This window comes from Dermacentor variabilis, chromosome 2 (assembly GCF_050947875.1).
Source record: "Dermacentor variabilis isolate Ectoservices chromosome 2, ASM5094787v1, whole genome shotgun sequence".
NCBI lineage: Eukaryota > Metazoa > Arthropoda > Arachnida > Ixodida > Ixodidae > Dermacentor > Dermacentor variabilis.
Genome location: NC_134569.1, coordinates 262,431,782 through 262,446,516, shown reverse-complemented (window position 1 = coordinate 262,446,516; position 14,735 = coordinate 262,431,782). Strand labels below are relative to the sequence as shown.

The 14,735-nt window shown below is 43.0% G+C and overlaps 1 protein-coding gene across 6 annotated transcripts in view; it reads left to right on the top strand.

The window, feature by feature from the left end:
* Nucleotides 1-14,735, top strand: part of LOC142573280 (heparan-sulfate 6-O-sulfotransferase 3-B-like) — a 260,976-nt gene that overhangs the window by 115,858 nt on the left and 130,383 nt on the right. For all 6 annotated transcript variants that reach the window (XM_075682914.1, XM_075682915.1, XM_075682913.1 and 3 more), the window contains exon 3: nt 14,216-14,529. In XM_075682914.1, coding sequence (XP_075539029.1) covers nt 14,216-14,529 — 314 coding nt within the window. The remainder of the gene's footprint in view (nt 1-14,215; nt 14,530-14,735) is intronic.

The window sequence follows — 14,735 nt, the reverse complement described above, 5'->3', positions numbered from 1 at the left end:
AAAGTCCGAAAGTTCGTTAGCGCTGGCAAAATGGCTTAATCGCACAACATGAACTATTTCAGGTTGGGAGCGGGGTCGCTGTGATAGTGAAATTCCGTCTGGCACAACCTCATAGTCAAGTTCGCCAATACATCGGATGATCTTGTAGGGTCCGAAACAGCGTCGCAATAGTTTCTCACTGTGTCCTCATCGGCGAATCGGGGTCCAAACCCAAACACAGTCACCGGGCTGGTGCTCAATGTAGTGTCGTCGGAGGTTGTAGTGTCGGCTGTCGGTGCGCTGCTGGCTCTTAATCCGTAGGCGGGCAAGCTGTCGGGCTTCTTCGGCGCGCTGGAGATGGGTGGCGACGTCAAGATTCTCTTCGTTGGTGACGTGCGGCAGCATGGCGTCAAGAGTTGTCGTCAGGTTTCTGCCGTAAACCAGCTTGAACGACGTGATCTGTGTTGTTTCTTGCACCGCCATGTTGTAAGCGAAGGTTATGTGCAGCAGGATGGCATCCCAAGTCTTGTGTTCGACGTCTATGCACATTGCTAGCATGTAGGTTAGGTTCTTATTCGGGCGCTCCACCTGCGGGTGGTATGCAGTGATCCTCCTGTGGCTTGTCTGGCTGTGTTGCAGAATGGCTTGGGTGAGCTACGCTGTAAAGGTCGTTCCTCTGTCGGTGATGAGGACTTCTGGTGTCATGTCGCAGCAGGATGTTCTTGACAAAGAAGTTCGCCACTTTGGCTGCACTACCTTTCGGCCGAGCTTTTGTTTCAGCGAAGCGGGTGAGGTAGTCAGTCACCGCGACTATCCACTTATTTCCTAATGTTGACGTTAGAAAGGGTCCACACAAATCCATTGCTATTTGCTGAAATGGTTGGCAAGGATCCTCAATCGTCTGTAGTAATCCTGCTGGCCTTGTCAGTGGTGTCTTACGTTGCTAACAGTCTCGGCATGTCTTGATGTAATGAGTGACGGCGATCAGGGGCAGCCGGTAATACCTTTTCTGTATCCTCGATAGTGTCCGGGAGAATCCTAGGTGCCCAGCAGTTGGATTGTCATGTAGGGCGTGTAGTACTTCTGAACGCAGCGCTGAGGGAACAATAAGAAGGTAGTTGGCGCGGACTGGTGAGAAGTTCTTTTTTATGAATAGGTTGTTTTGAAGCGATAACAAAGACAATCCTTGCTTAAATGCCTGTCGGTGTTCCTTTCCAAATACTCGACGAGGCTTGTTAGCTCCGGGTCTGCTTGTTGTTGTTCAGTGAAGTCTTCCGTGCTTATTATTCCAAGGAAGGCGTCATCATCCACATCGCTTTGCGGCAGCGAATCAGTGGGGGCACATGATAGGCGATTAGCATCAGAGTGTTTTCGTCTGGACTTGTAGATTACAGTGATGTCATACTCTTGCAGTCTGAGGCTCCACCACACCAGCCGTCCTGAAGGGTCCTTTAATTTCGCTAGCCAACGCAATGCATGATGGTCACTGACGACTTTGAACAGCCTGCTATATATAAGGGCAGAATTTAGCTGAGGCATTCCTTTTTGGTCGTAGAATAATTGCCTTCCGCTGTTGACTGTGACCGGCTAGTGTAAGCTATCACCTGTTAAAGTCCGTCTTTCCTCTAGACTAGTACGACGCCACGCTACTGGCGTTAGTGTGGGTTTCTGTATACGCATCCTTGTTGAAGTGCACAAGTACTGGTGGAAACTGCATGCATTGTTTGAATTCCTGAAATGCGTCAGCCTGTAGCATTTCCCACTTGAAGTCGACTGCACATTTAGTTAGATGTGTCAGAGGCTCAGCGATGTGTGAAAAGTCCTTGACAAAGCGCCTATAGTAGGCACACATGCCAATAAATCTACACACCGCCTTCTTGTCCAATGGGCTGCTGGAACTTTGTGATGGCAGCCGTCTTCTGCGGGTTGGGGCAGACTCCAGATATGCTGATGACGTGGCCGAGGAGCAGAAGCTCATCGTAAGTGAAGCGGCACTTTTACGGCTTCAGAGTGAGCCCTGATGACTTGATCGCCTCTACTACAGTTGCAAGCCACCTAAGGTGATCGTCAAAATTTCCGGCGAAGACGATGACGTCATCCAAGTAAGCAAGACAGGTTTGCCACTTCAATCCTGCTAACACCGTGTCCATGACGCGCTGGTATGTTGCAGGCTCCGAGCACAGTCCGAATGGCATGACCTTGAACTCGCAGAGGCCGTCTGACGTGATGAAGGCAGTCTGTTCGCGATCTCTCTCGTCGACTTCTATTTACCAGTAGCGAGACTTGGGATTCATAGACAAGAAGTATTTAACATTGCAGGGCCTACCCAATGCGTCGTCTATCCGTGGGAGGGGGTATAGGTCCTTCTTTGTGATCTTGTTTAGTGTATGATAATTGACAAATTACTTTAGTTTTAAAAAACTAAAGTAAAGCAAAGTAAAGCAAAACTAAAGTAATGTTAAACAGTCTTGGAAGAGAACAGCAGTTTACGATAAAGCGAGGCACTGGAAGTGGTAAGGGAATACATCTACTTAGGACAGGTAGTGACCGCAGATCCGGATCATGAGACTGAAATAATCAGAAGAATAAGGATGGGCTGGGGTGGGGTGCGTTTGGCAGGCATTCTCAGATCATGAATAGCAGGTTGCCATTATCCCTCAAGAGAAAAGTGTATGACAGCTGTGTCTTACCAGTACTCATGTATGGGGCAGAAACCTGGAGGCTTACGAAAAGGGTTCTACTTAAATTGAGGACGACGCAACGAGCTATGGAAAGAAGAATGATAGGTGTAACGTTAAGGGATAAGAAAAGAGCAGATTGGGTGAGGGAACAAACGCGATTAAATGACATCTTAGTTGAAATCAAGAAAAAGAAATGGGGGCATGGGCAGGATATGTAATGAGGAGGGAAGATAACCGATGGTCATTAAGGGTTACGGACTGGATTCCAAGGGAAGGGAAGCATAGCAGGGGGCGGCAGAAAGTTAGGTAGGCCGATGAGATTAAGAAGTTTGCAGGGCCAACATGGCCACAATTAGTACATGACCGAGGTAGTTGGAGAAGTATGGGAGAGGCCTTTGCCCTGCAGTGGGCGTAACCAGGCTGATGATGATGATGATGGTGATGATGATGATGAATTGACGCAGAAATTCAGGGTTTCGTCCTTTTTCTTCACCAAGACTACAGGCCCACGGGCCTCTTGACAGCTGGATGATGTCGCCGCGCAGCATTTTGCCGACTTGTCGCCTTATAGCTTCACATTCTCGCATCGAAAGTCGGTTAGGGCTCTGGCGGAGTGGTTGAGCGCACTCTTCGGTTATTATGCCATGGTTTTCGACTGGTGTTCATTGAATCCTCGATGGCGTCGAAACAGTCATTGTATTGTCGGAGAATATTTCTGAGCTGTTGCTGCTTACTCACAGGGAGACTTGGATTTATGTTGAAGTCTGGTTCAGGAACTATGGTTGTCGGGGCAGATGTGGCAGAATCCGAGAGGACAAATGCAGTGCTGGTTTCTACAAGTTCCTCTATGTGTGCGATCGTCGTGCCCTTGTTAATGTGCTTGAACTTGCAGCTAAAATTTGTCAGCATCACTTTCGATTTTCTTCCATGCAGTCGAGCGGTCCCACTCCTGACACAAATTTCACGACCGAGCAGTAGATATTTATCACCCTCGATGGCGCCTTCTACATCTGCGGGTGTTTCGGTGCAGACAGAAATAAAAATGCCGTAGTGAGGTGGGATGCTCACTTTATCTTCTAGCACACTCAAGGCATGGTGACTACAAAAGCTCTCCGGCGGTATTACTCATGACAGTGTTATCGACTTCGACTTCAGGTTGATGATTGTGCCGTGTTGGTTCAGGAAGTCCATGAGAATGACGCCTCATGAACGTTGTTGGAGGATAATAAAAGGAGCAGGGTAGGTCCGGTCATGAACGGTGATTCTTGCCGTGCAGATTCCAGTCTTCTCAACCAAAAGTCCATGCTCAGGGGGTAGACCTTGCAGCCTGTGGCTACCTTGCTGGTCCTTGGTGATATTCGTGTTGTGTTCCGTATTCAGGCTTGGGTTACAGCTTTGTAGGGGCTTCTGGTAGATGAACCCAAAGCACCTCCACCAGATGTCATGCAGAAGTCACGGTGAAGAAGGCAGCAAAACTGGGATTGAAGAGACTAGAGTTTTATTGGACGGACCTGTGCCCTCAAAAGCAGGCTACACTCTAAGAACAGCGATAGCAGCGAGCACAATCTGCGATCGTCGAAAATATGATCTACCAGTCAAGCGCGTCACCTATTATACACGATTTATCGAAGGTTTTAGAGTAATCGGTGGTGCCCGCACATCTTCCAGAAAGTTCTACACAGTTTGCATTGCACATGCAGTCAGATTACAGAAGCATCGGTGACAACCGAACCATTGATAACATTCGAGAAACTTCCGATACATGCGGGCGCGTCCTGCACTGAGCGATAACATTTGTTCAATGGGAAGAAGCACTCCCCCGAATAAAAATAAGTAAGTCCACGTGTCAATGTCCCCTGCAGTCACAGCTTCTACATTTCGTGACCTGCTTTCTACAGACGTGACCTACTTTTACCATTTCTGTGCACTGGTAGCAAGGAATAGACCACAAACATTAAGCTTAGGGCAAATTCAACATTCTGATAACCTTAATTACGTCCATTTCTTCCAAGTGATATGTATCGTTACAGGGTACCACTTTGGTGGAGGCACTATACTGTGTTTTATGTGATGCTTGACGTGGAGCATGTCGTTAGCAACTTTGATATATATATATATATATATATATATATATATATATATATATATATATATATATATATATATATATATATCCTATTTTGAAATGCTTGAGGCCAATGAATAACTTGTGCATGTAATTCGAGCGGGGGATTTAATCTTTTTTATGACAAAATGTAGCTAGACTGACTTTACAATATTCAAATATTTAGTTACTCTCAATTATAGTGACTCATCACGAAATGCCCAAATTGTACCACCTTGATTTGCTTTCAGTGGAGTCTCAAGCACCAGCTAGGTGTGTTTCACACATTTATCGACAGTCGATAATTCATGACTGATGACTGAAGGGGATATTCAAAAACATTTGTTTCTGTATGCATCTCCTTTTTATTCGTATTTGAGAATTTTTTTACTCGATTTGCAATGAGTTTTACCATGTTTTTCAAAGATATTTTATTTTATGTGCATTTTACTAACCCCTCCCTTCTGATTTCTTTTTGAATAAAATAAATGCTGCTCCTTACTATTCAAACTGGATTAATTCGTTTTTTTATTATTTTTTAGCATGCTTACTAGAGAGCGACAGCATCGGGCGACATGGTGTCAGCCTGTCTTGGTGTAAAACGAAGTTCATGACGTAAAACACACCCGCGGCGATAACATCTTATACTTAGTTCTGACTAGCGCCCCTGAAACATTTGGTGAAATGACTTAGAAAGCTTTATTTTATTTTTATTTCACAATACTGCAAGCCAGAATTGGCCCAAGCAGGAGGGGCATGAAAGCACAAATCATAACAGCACGTACATGCAAAAAAAGAAAAAAATTACATTGCATGTGACATACAACAATATCAAAAATTAAAAGATTACAGAGCAGAAACGAAAGCAATGAACATTGAAATTTCCCATAAGAAAATTGTTTCCTTTCTACTGAAGAAACAAAATTTGAAGGGCCTGTTCCACGTCAGAAGATCAAAAAACCGATTCAGAAAGTGCGTTCCAATCAGCTATTGTTTGAGGGAAGAAACTGTGCTTAAATGAGTTTGTTTTAGCAAATATAGGCTGTAGTGAGTGCTCGCTATAATGTCGGGTCCTTCGAGTAGTGGAGTGCTTGAGGAATGAGGGGGGAGCAATGCTAAGCTTTCCTGCCAAAATTTTATGAAGGAATGAAATGCGGTTCAGTTTTCTACGTGTACTAAGCAACGGGATGTTATTGTCCTTCATAAGCTGTGTTGGGGAGTCTGATCTTCTGTATTTATGAAAAATGAAACCTGCTGCCTCTCTCTGAACAAGCTCTAATTGATAGATGTCTTTCTTAGTGTGGGGATCCCAAATTACGGAGGTGTATTCAACTTTGGACCTGATGAAAGTTTTATAAGCCAAGAGCTTAATATGGCTAGGAGTATGTTTTAATTTTCGTCTCAAGAAACAGAGCTTCAAGAATGTAGTTGAACAGATCTCAGAGATATGAGTGCCCCAGGTTAATCGGTTGTTAAGAGTTATTCCTAGATATTTATATTGTGAGACCTCGCTAATGTGACTGTTGTGGAGGCAATATTAGTAATAGCTAACATTTCTTTTTCACGTAACTCGGAGAAGCACGCTCTTAGCAATGTTTAAATCCATGTTCCATTCCTCACACCAGTGACATATTTTAAGCAAAGATTCTTGGAGCAATTGATGGTATTCTATTGATGTTATTTCTTTATATACGATGCAGTCATCTGCGAACAATCTTATTGACACTGACCGTGGAATTACATTTACTAAATCATTTATATATGTTAAAAACAGCAAAGGTCCTAAAAGGCTACCCTGAGGAACACCGGAAGTAACAGCAAGCGATTCAGAAAGGGTGCCATTCATATCAACAGACTGTGTTCTACCACTTAAGTATGCTCTGACCCATTCTACAAGATACAGCGGAAAACCAATCAACTGCAATTTATAATGAAGTTTTGAATGCGGTACCTTGTCAAAAGCTTTTGCCATATCCAGAAAAAGAACATCAATCTGTCCCGAGTTATCCAGTACGCTGAGAAAGTCATGAACCGTCGTAATTAGTTGAGTAGTGGTTGACATGCCCTTCCTGAATCCATGCTGAAAAGGTGATAGGATGTCCTTTTCCTTTACAAAGTCATTTATAAAGCAGGCCACAATGTGCTCTAGGAGTTTGCAGGATGTCACATTCCCCACTGCTCTCCAAGCATATGTTTGTAGATAAAAATGCACTCGCCATTTGAAAACTTTCTTTGATGTTTAGGTTTTGCAATGTTAGCCAGCATGCTCTGTTAATGAGTGTATCTTGTTACCTGGGCGAAACTTGTTCTTAGTGCTGTCTCATGCTTTCCCTCAGAATGTAACACATGTATGATTAGTATTTTACCCATGGTCTGAAGTGTTTAACCTTTTTAAGAGTGTGCAATCTTGTATTATATATTGATTATCTGTCCTCTCTTCCGTAATGCCCAATAGGCGAAGTAGTTATGTAAATAAATAAAATGTAGAAATAATTGATACCGGTCGGTAATTAGTCACGAGTAACTTATCCCTTTTTTCTATGGATCGGTACAACACGAGCCTTCCTCCAATCCTTAGGCAACTCACTAGTTTGTAGAGATAAAGTGAAAATTTTAGCAAGATGCTCCAAGATCTGGTCTGCATAACGCTTTAAAAAAGCGCTTGGAATGCCATCAAGACTATGACCTTTCCGAATATTTATTTTACGAAGCAAAGACAAAACCCCTTCTTTGGTAACGACAGGAACCTTGCCAGGATCGATGGATCGTTTCGGTGCATCAAAAACCATATCTGAAAAGCCCCCCAAAACAGTTTGAAAGTATTCATTAAAGAGCTGAGCTATTTCCTTCTCATTGGTAACGTGGTTCCCATCATCACTTTTAATTTCTCTTATGACCTCTTTTTGATGACCAAGGTAATTCCAAAACTTGCAGGGATCTGTTTTTATGAATGAAGGAAGAGTAACCTTAAAATAATGGGATTTCGAAGTTGACAGTTTCTGTGCTAGTTCATCTTTCAAATTCTGCAAATACTGAGAAGATGTAGAATGATGTGGCCGAAGACGTTGAAGTCTCCGCTTCAAATGAATAATATTACGACTCACCCAATGGTTTCGATGCTTATTTCTCACTTTCCGTTGAGGTACAAAATTTTTTATAGAAAATAATATGCCTTCCTTGAGGCATTCCCATAAGCTGTGTGCATCACCCTCATTAGTACACAGCAGTACATCATCCAAATAATCAATAATATGATGATGATTTCAGATTTTTATGGCGCAGCAGCCGCGCAGACTATAATGCGCCAAGAACATTAATCAATAATAGAAGCATCGTCAGCACGGTCAAAATCATGAACATAGGCAACAGACAAATTTCGAGTACTATCAACGCAATTGATACGGCAAGAAAAAGAAAATAAAAATACCAGGCTCAATCCTGAGTTCACCATTAGAGAACAATTCAATGACAAAGAACAAATCTAAGACAGCATTTTTACAGGTGAAGTCACGCACAATTTGGTTAAGGTTTAAAGCGAACATGGTGTCCATAATTACATCACCATAGGCACAGCTCCCGTAAGCTGAACTCCTCCAGTCCAAGGCTGGTAGATTGAAATCCCCCCGTCATAATCACATTGTTTTCACACTTAGTTAACAAGTGGTCATATAAGCTTTCAACTTGGGCTGCTGAGCACGAGGTCGCGGGATCGAATCCCGGCCACGGCGGCTGCATTTCGATGGGGGCGAAATGCGAAAAGACCCGTGTGCTTAGATTTAGGTGCACGTTAAAGAACCCCAGGTGGTCAAAATTTCCGGAGTCCTCCACTACGGCGTGCCTCAAAATCAGAAAGTGGTTTTGGCACGTAAAACCCCAAATATTATTATTATTATAAGCTTTCAAGAAATGTTAGTTGAGAATCAGGAGCACGGTATACCGTGCATAATAAGAAGGTCAAGCCCCCCAACATGACACATTTAAAAACAGGCTTTCCTGATCCGGAATTTGGTCAAGAACAGTGACCTGGAAAAATGACTTCACAATAACGGCGACACCCCCGCCCCTTGAACCAAGATCCCTTCTAAAAACATGATAGACAGGGGGAATAATTTCATCATTACTCATTTGATCATGTAACCATGTTTCTGAAAGAACAAGAATGTGCGGGTCATAGGAAAGGAGTAATAGTTCAAGGACGCTGGTTTTATTCTTAATACTTCTGGCATTTGGAGACAATAGCCGTAGTTCTTGTGCTTGGTGCTGCAACCGCTGTCTTTCAGGACCATCACCTCTGCCGATAGGTGCTGACGCCAGTGTACTCGATGCATCATCTCCACATAGTCGGCGTTATTAATTCGCAGTTTGTCGTGAATAAGTGAAACCTTCTTGCCACTATTGCTTTCATTTTTTGCACTATGCCAAAGTAATTTACGCTTTTTGACTGTTTCAGCAGAATAGTCGTTTTGGATAGACACGCCGGTTCCCTTTTACTTTCCAACATTGTGACTTTAGTGACCATAAGTTGCTGCAACTTACTCTTAATGTCCCCTTGCAGTCTACAAGCGTCTCTAAGAAAACTATTCAGGACTGTAACAAAGGCGACTACCACAAAATAAATGAGGAACTTGAGACATTTGACTTGAGACTTGAGACAGTGCTTTGAGATAGCGGCGGAGTATATATATGCTGGCTGAATGAATAAAGACACTTGGTTGTTAGTCAGCACTGGTGTCTGTGTCCCTCTTCTCGTCCTGTTGTTTAGCACTGTTTTACTGCTCGTAATCATGAACCAGCCAGCCCAAATGCATACTCTTCTTGAGACATTTCTTTCTCTCATTTTATTAACTTTGCTTTCTGCTCAGTTAACAAAAACTGGCTTCTCTTCAAGGAAAAAAGCTGCGCATTAGTAGAGAAGTATAGACCTTTTGCATCCGTGATGTGGCAGCAGCGCGTTCATGACCCCAGGGAACTTCCGGTCAGCCAACTTCGACAGTCCAGTTAGCCAACAAAAAAGTATTTCGTCGCATAGTATACTCCAGGCACATATTCTTGGTGTTTTCAGATATAAGGAACGTGCGCTGAACATCAAGCTCATGTAGGGGCTTTTTTTGTTGCACTTAACACTACAATTCACCTGTCAAACGTTCCATCTCTGCAGCAAAACTGGTGCCAGCTGGTGGGTCCTATAAGTTTATAGGCTATTGTAACATATGCCGCTACTGAGGGCTTAACCGGAAGTCTTCTGGGAGCTCTGTTTGTAAGCATGAAAAGGGTCTATTTCCCGCTAATCAAAATATCGCATGATAAAACTAAGGCATGGTTCACCCAATACCTTCGAAGGCTAAAGAATAAGAAGGAATGGTTATACATGAATGTAAAGCACACTGGATTACCTACAGCTTGAGACAGATATAATTTATGTTTGAAATCTTACTGCTCAGCTGTAAGTGAGGCTAAAGATAAATACTATGCTCACAATCTACCCTCCTTTCTAAAGTGCAACCCCCAAAAGTTTTGGCAGGCAATGTTACCTGATCACGGTTCGCACCATATTTCATTATATGGTGAAAATTAAGTTCTGCTTCCTGATAGTGAATGCCCTGTGGTCTTTAACACATTTCTTTTCATCCATATTCACAAATGAAGACATTTCACTCATTCCTGATGTCACTGATTTTGACTGCCAGTACATAGACCCCTTCAATATTGACACATGTACATGTTTATCTTTATCGGGTGACAGCATTTCACCACCTAACAACTGTTATCGCACAGCACAGGACACGCCTGCATGTATAGGAAGTTTCTGGAATGTTATTGATGGTTCCATGCCCTGTCTGTCACTGAACCTTGTGTAATCTGATTGCATGTGTGCACGACGCAAATGGTGTCGAACATTGTGGAAGACACGCGGGTCCCAGCAATTACTCTAGAACATTCGACCACTGATGTATAAAAGTCGACGCGCTTGACCCGCTGATCAGATTTTGACGATCGCCTACTTTGTTTTCCGCTGTCACCGTTCTTTAAGTGTAGCCTGTTTTTGTGGGCGCTGGTTCCCCCAATAAAAGTTAGTTTCGTCTTCCACAGTATTGCTACTGTGTTTTTTATACGTCACTACCACATGACAATATTACTGATGATGGTATCGCATGTCTCATTAATAGCCTTAAAATGTCTAGGTGTTGATAATATTAACTCTAATGTTAAGAAAAATATAAAACTTCGATATCTAGCAAATTTTTGTACCATAATTTCTGCCAGTCTTTATCATCCAGCCGGCTCCCCTCTGATTGGTACGTGTCAACATAAGCGGCAGCAAAAATTCCCCTGAAAACTACCGTTCTATTTCATTAACGTGCATATGCTGCAAATTGCCCAAGCATAATAGCCTCTCATAAATATGCACATTTTTAATTGAATAATTTTTTTCTTTACTAACCAGCATGGCTTCAGGAAAGGTTTATCATGCAAGACACAGCTATTAGAGTTCACTAATGACGTACATTCTCACATGGACCATAACCTTCAAACAGACTGTATCTTTCTAAACTTTTCTAAGGCTTTCCACCATGTGGCTCACTGCTGTTTAATTTCCAAATTAACTGCTCTCCAATTAAACTGTTTAATGCTATCTTGGGTGTGTAACTTTCAAACTAATCATCAGCAATTTACCGTTGTGAACTATTTTACATCACTCCTCACCTATGTAACTTCTACATCAATGATCTGCCCAACAACATCTCTTCTTGTTAAAATGGACGTTTGGGTGAGTTGGTAAGCCATATTTGAAACAGAACAGCGCGGTTTTGACGGGGACAAGCAGGGAGAAATGACAGGGACAAGTGCTGACTTGCAACTGAAGTTTATTGCTTGGAACGAAGAATATATAACACCTCCAGCCAACAGGAGAAACCAAAAAACATACATATATTCACAGTCAATCATACATGCCGCACTGAACAAGGGAGATAACTGTAATCATCATATACCCCACGCTAAAAATGCCAGTTCTTTGGACGTAATCGTTAAGGAGGGGCTACTGACGCATGCGTCTTTTGACCAGGCGATGTGCGCTGCTTCGATGATTTCACGGGTTAGTTGGTTACTATGTTTACTTAAAATTTGTGTTCTAGCGAAGTCAGGGTGGCAGGCCCTGGTGTCGCAGTCTCTACAGTGGATGCCAAGATGCCCTTTTACAGTATTATGCACATTGTTGTTGTGCTCCTTCAGGCGTTCATTAAGGCATCTCCCCGTTTGACCGACATAAAGCCTGCCACATGACAACGGAATGGCTTAGACAACTGCCTCTTTACAAGAGACAAATTGATGTTCATGTTCGATGTTGCACTCTCTTGTAACGAAATTAGTATTAACCATTTTGCACATCTTCCCAAGCTTATCCGGAGCCAAGAAAACTACTTTGACACGTGCTCTGTTAGCTATCTTTTTTATTTTATGGGAGACCTGATGAATATAAGGCATTACAGGGGTTTTTTTCTTTTTCCTTTCCTGTCATCGAATCTACCCGTTGTTCTTTTCTGTTTTTGCGCAAACTACTGAGGATAGTTTCTGACACTGACACTAGCAGCTGCTTTGGATAACCAGTCTTTACCAGACGATCTGTTTGATGATTGAAGCTATCTTGCATGGAGTGCATGCTTTTGTTAAGCGCGTTGTGATAGCATGATAACACGGACGCGGATAGCACGGACAGTGCTCGTCCGTGTCGTTTCTTCCTGCTTGTCTCCGTCAAAACCGCACTGCTCTGTTTCAAATACTTCTTCTTACACATGAATTTTTGCCATTGAATGTATAATATACCAAGCAATTACCAGCTTTGCGAACCACCTTATTCTTCAAGGTGACCTTCAACACATAAGCGACTGGTGCAACAGCTGGCAAATGACACTTTGTTCATCTAAATGCGAAGTAATGACTTTCTCATGCAAACACTTTATATCAAGTTTTTCTTATTATATAAATATAGATACAGTAATGGAAGCTTCACTGTACAAATATCTAGGCATTAATCTCGCACTAGATCTGAGCTCCTCTGGGCTCTTTCCTGGGCCTCTCATATAACAACCATATGTACTAATGCTTCATAAACACAAGGATACATTCATTGTAACCTACGTAAATCCCTGTCTAACATCTGCAAATTAACCTTCCCGACTTTCATCCATCCGCAGCTCGAGTTCACATCCCCGATTATGGTCTCCTCATCATGAATATTTAATCTGCATCTTAGAAGCCCTCCAAAACTGAGCTAGTCAATTAATTTCCCCCAATTACGATAGGCAGTCAAGCATAACTCAAATCAAATGATCCTTCACTTCCTGCACTAAGTAGCCATAGCCGTCGTGATGCTTAGAACGACAGAAAGCTGAGCTAGTTGGTAAGGATTCATTATGGAAAAAAGAGGTGAGGCATGCAGACAGGACAGGTGTCCACTTCTCTACTCTTGTGTCCTGTCTGCACGCCTCGCCTCTTTTTTGCATAATGAGCCGTCGTGATGTGGCATTGCTGTGCTTGCTTCATGAATATGTTCATCAAATAAGGGCATCGTCCTTGCTGCTGAAACATGCAAGTTGTATATCACGATGACTGAATAATGAGTTAAGTTTCAATCGCATCTACATAAACACACATGCATTTAATCTGTCATATTTGTCCCGAGCCATCTGTTTGTGGAATTCTCTTCCTGAAAGCATTGCCATACAAATAGATAGAGATAAATTTAGGCAACTCCTGAACATGCAGTTTCTGTCCTAAATATGTGTCATACTTAATGCCACTCTGATAACTGTGTAATGTCATGCAGATTTTTTTGCCCTCTTTTATGCCTTAAACTACACTTCTTTGTCATGTACGCAAGCAATGCGCACAATAAAATCTATCAGTTGTTTTGTACGCTACTCCAAAATGTAATTTCTGTTTATTGTAGTATTGTTAGTATTGTTTTGTTCGTGCTTTTCATGCTTGAAACTGCACTTTTTTTACACATTGTTTGATTATGTGTGCGAGCATTGTGCGGGATAAAATTTATCCGATGTTTGTTTGCTACCGCAGCTCTGCTTGTGTAACCCTGTTCTGCAGAGATTATTTCTACTCATCTTTGTGCTATTCTCGTGTACAAATTTCTGGCAGTGATGTCCCCATTACTCAATGCTCCTCATGGGGCCTGTAAGGTATCTTCAAATAAATAAATAAATATGTGCTAAGACCAGCACACTGTTGTTCTGAAGCTTGACATTATTGTCTGAACTACAGGCTGCTACTGTGGGAAGCTCCACATTCTAGCAGCTTTTACCAGCTTGCTGTGAAAGCTCTTGGCAACAAATGACTAAAATTGCAGCCACTGGTTGTGTTTTCATATTAAGTTATGTGCTTGACCGCCATTGGTGTCTTGCATCCGACACTGGGTGTGGCTTGACGCACCCTGCAGGAGTTCATGGCGTGCCCCTGGAACCTGGCTGTGAACCGTCAGACACGCATGCTGGCCGACCTGACCCTCGTGGGCTGCTACAACAAGTCGGGCATGAGTGAGCGCAAGCATGACCTGCTGCTGCTGGCCAGCGCACGAGAGAACTTGCGCCGCACAGCGTTCTTTGGCTTAACTGAGGAGCAGCACCGCTCACAGCAGCTATTCGAGGCCACGTTTGGCCTACGCTTCGTGCGCCCCTTTGAGCAGCTCAACGAAACACGCAGTACTGCTGCCCAGGGGCGTGTGCCATCTGGAGACCTGGAGGCTGTGCGCAGGTGCGTCTCTTCTCCTGCACTCCCGTCTGCTAAATCTCAGCATCAACTCATTGCTACCAACAAGCATGCGGCTGCTCAGCTTGACACACTGAGACATATGCCATTCATTTTTTCTTCTACTGCGAGGCTTTTCTGTCGAGCAACTTGTACGGGTTTTCTTCGTAGCAATTGCTACGATTGGGTGGATGTCTCATTTCTCGTCTCAT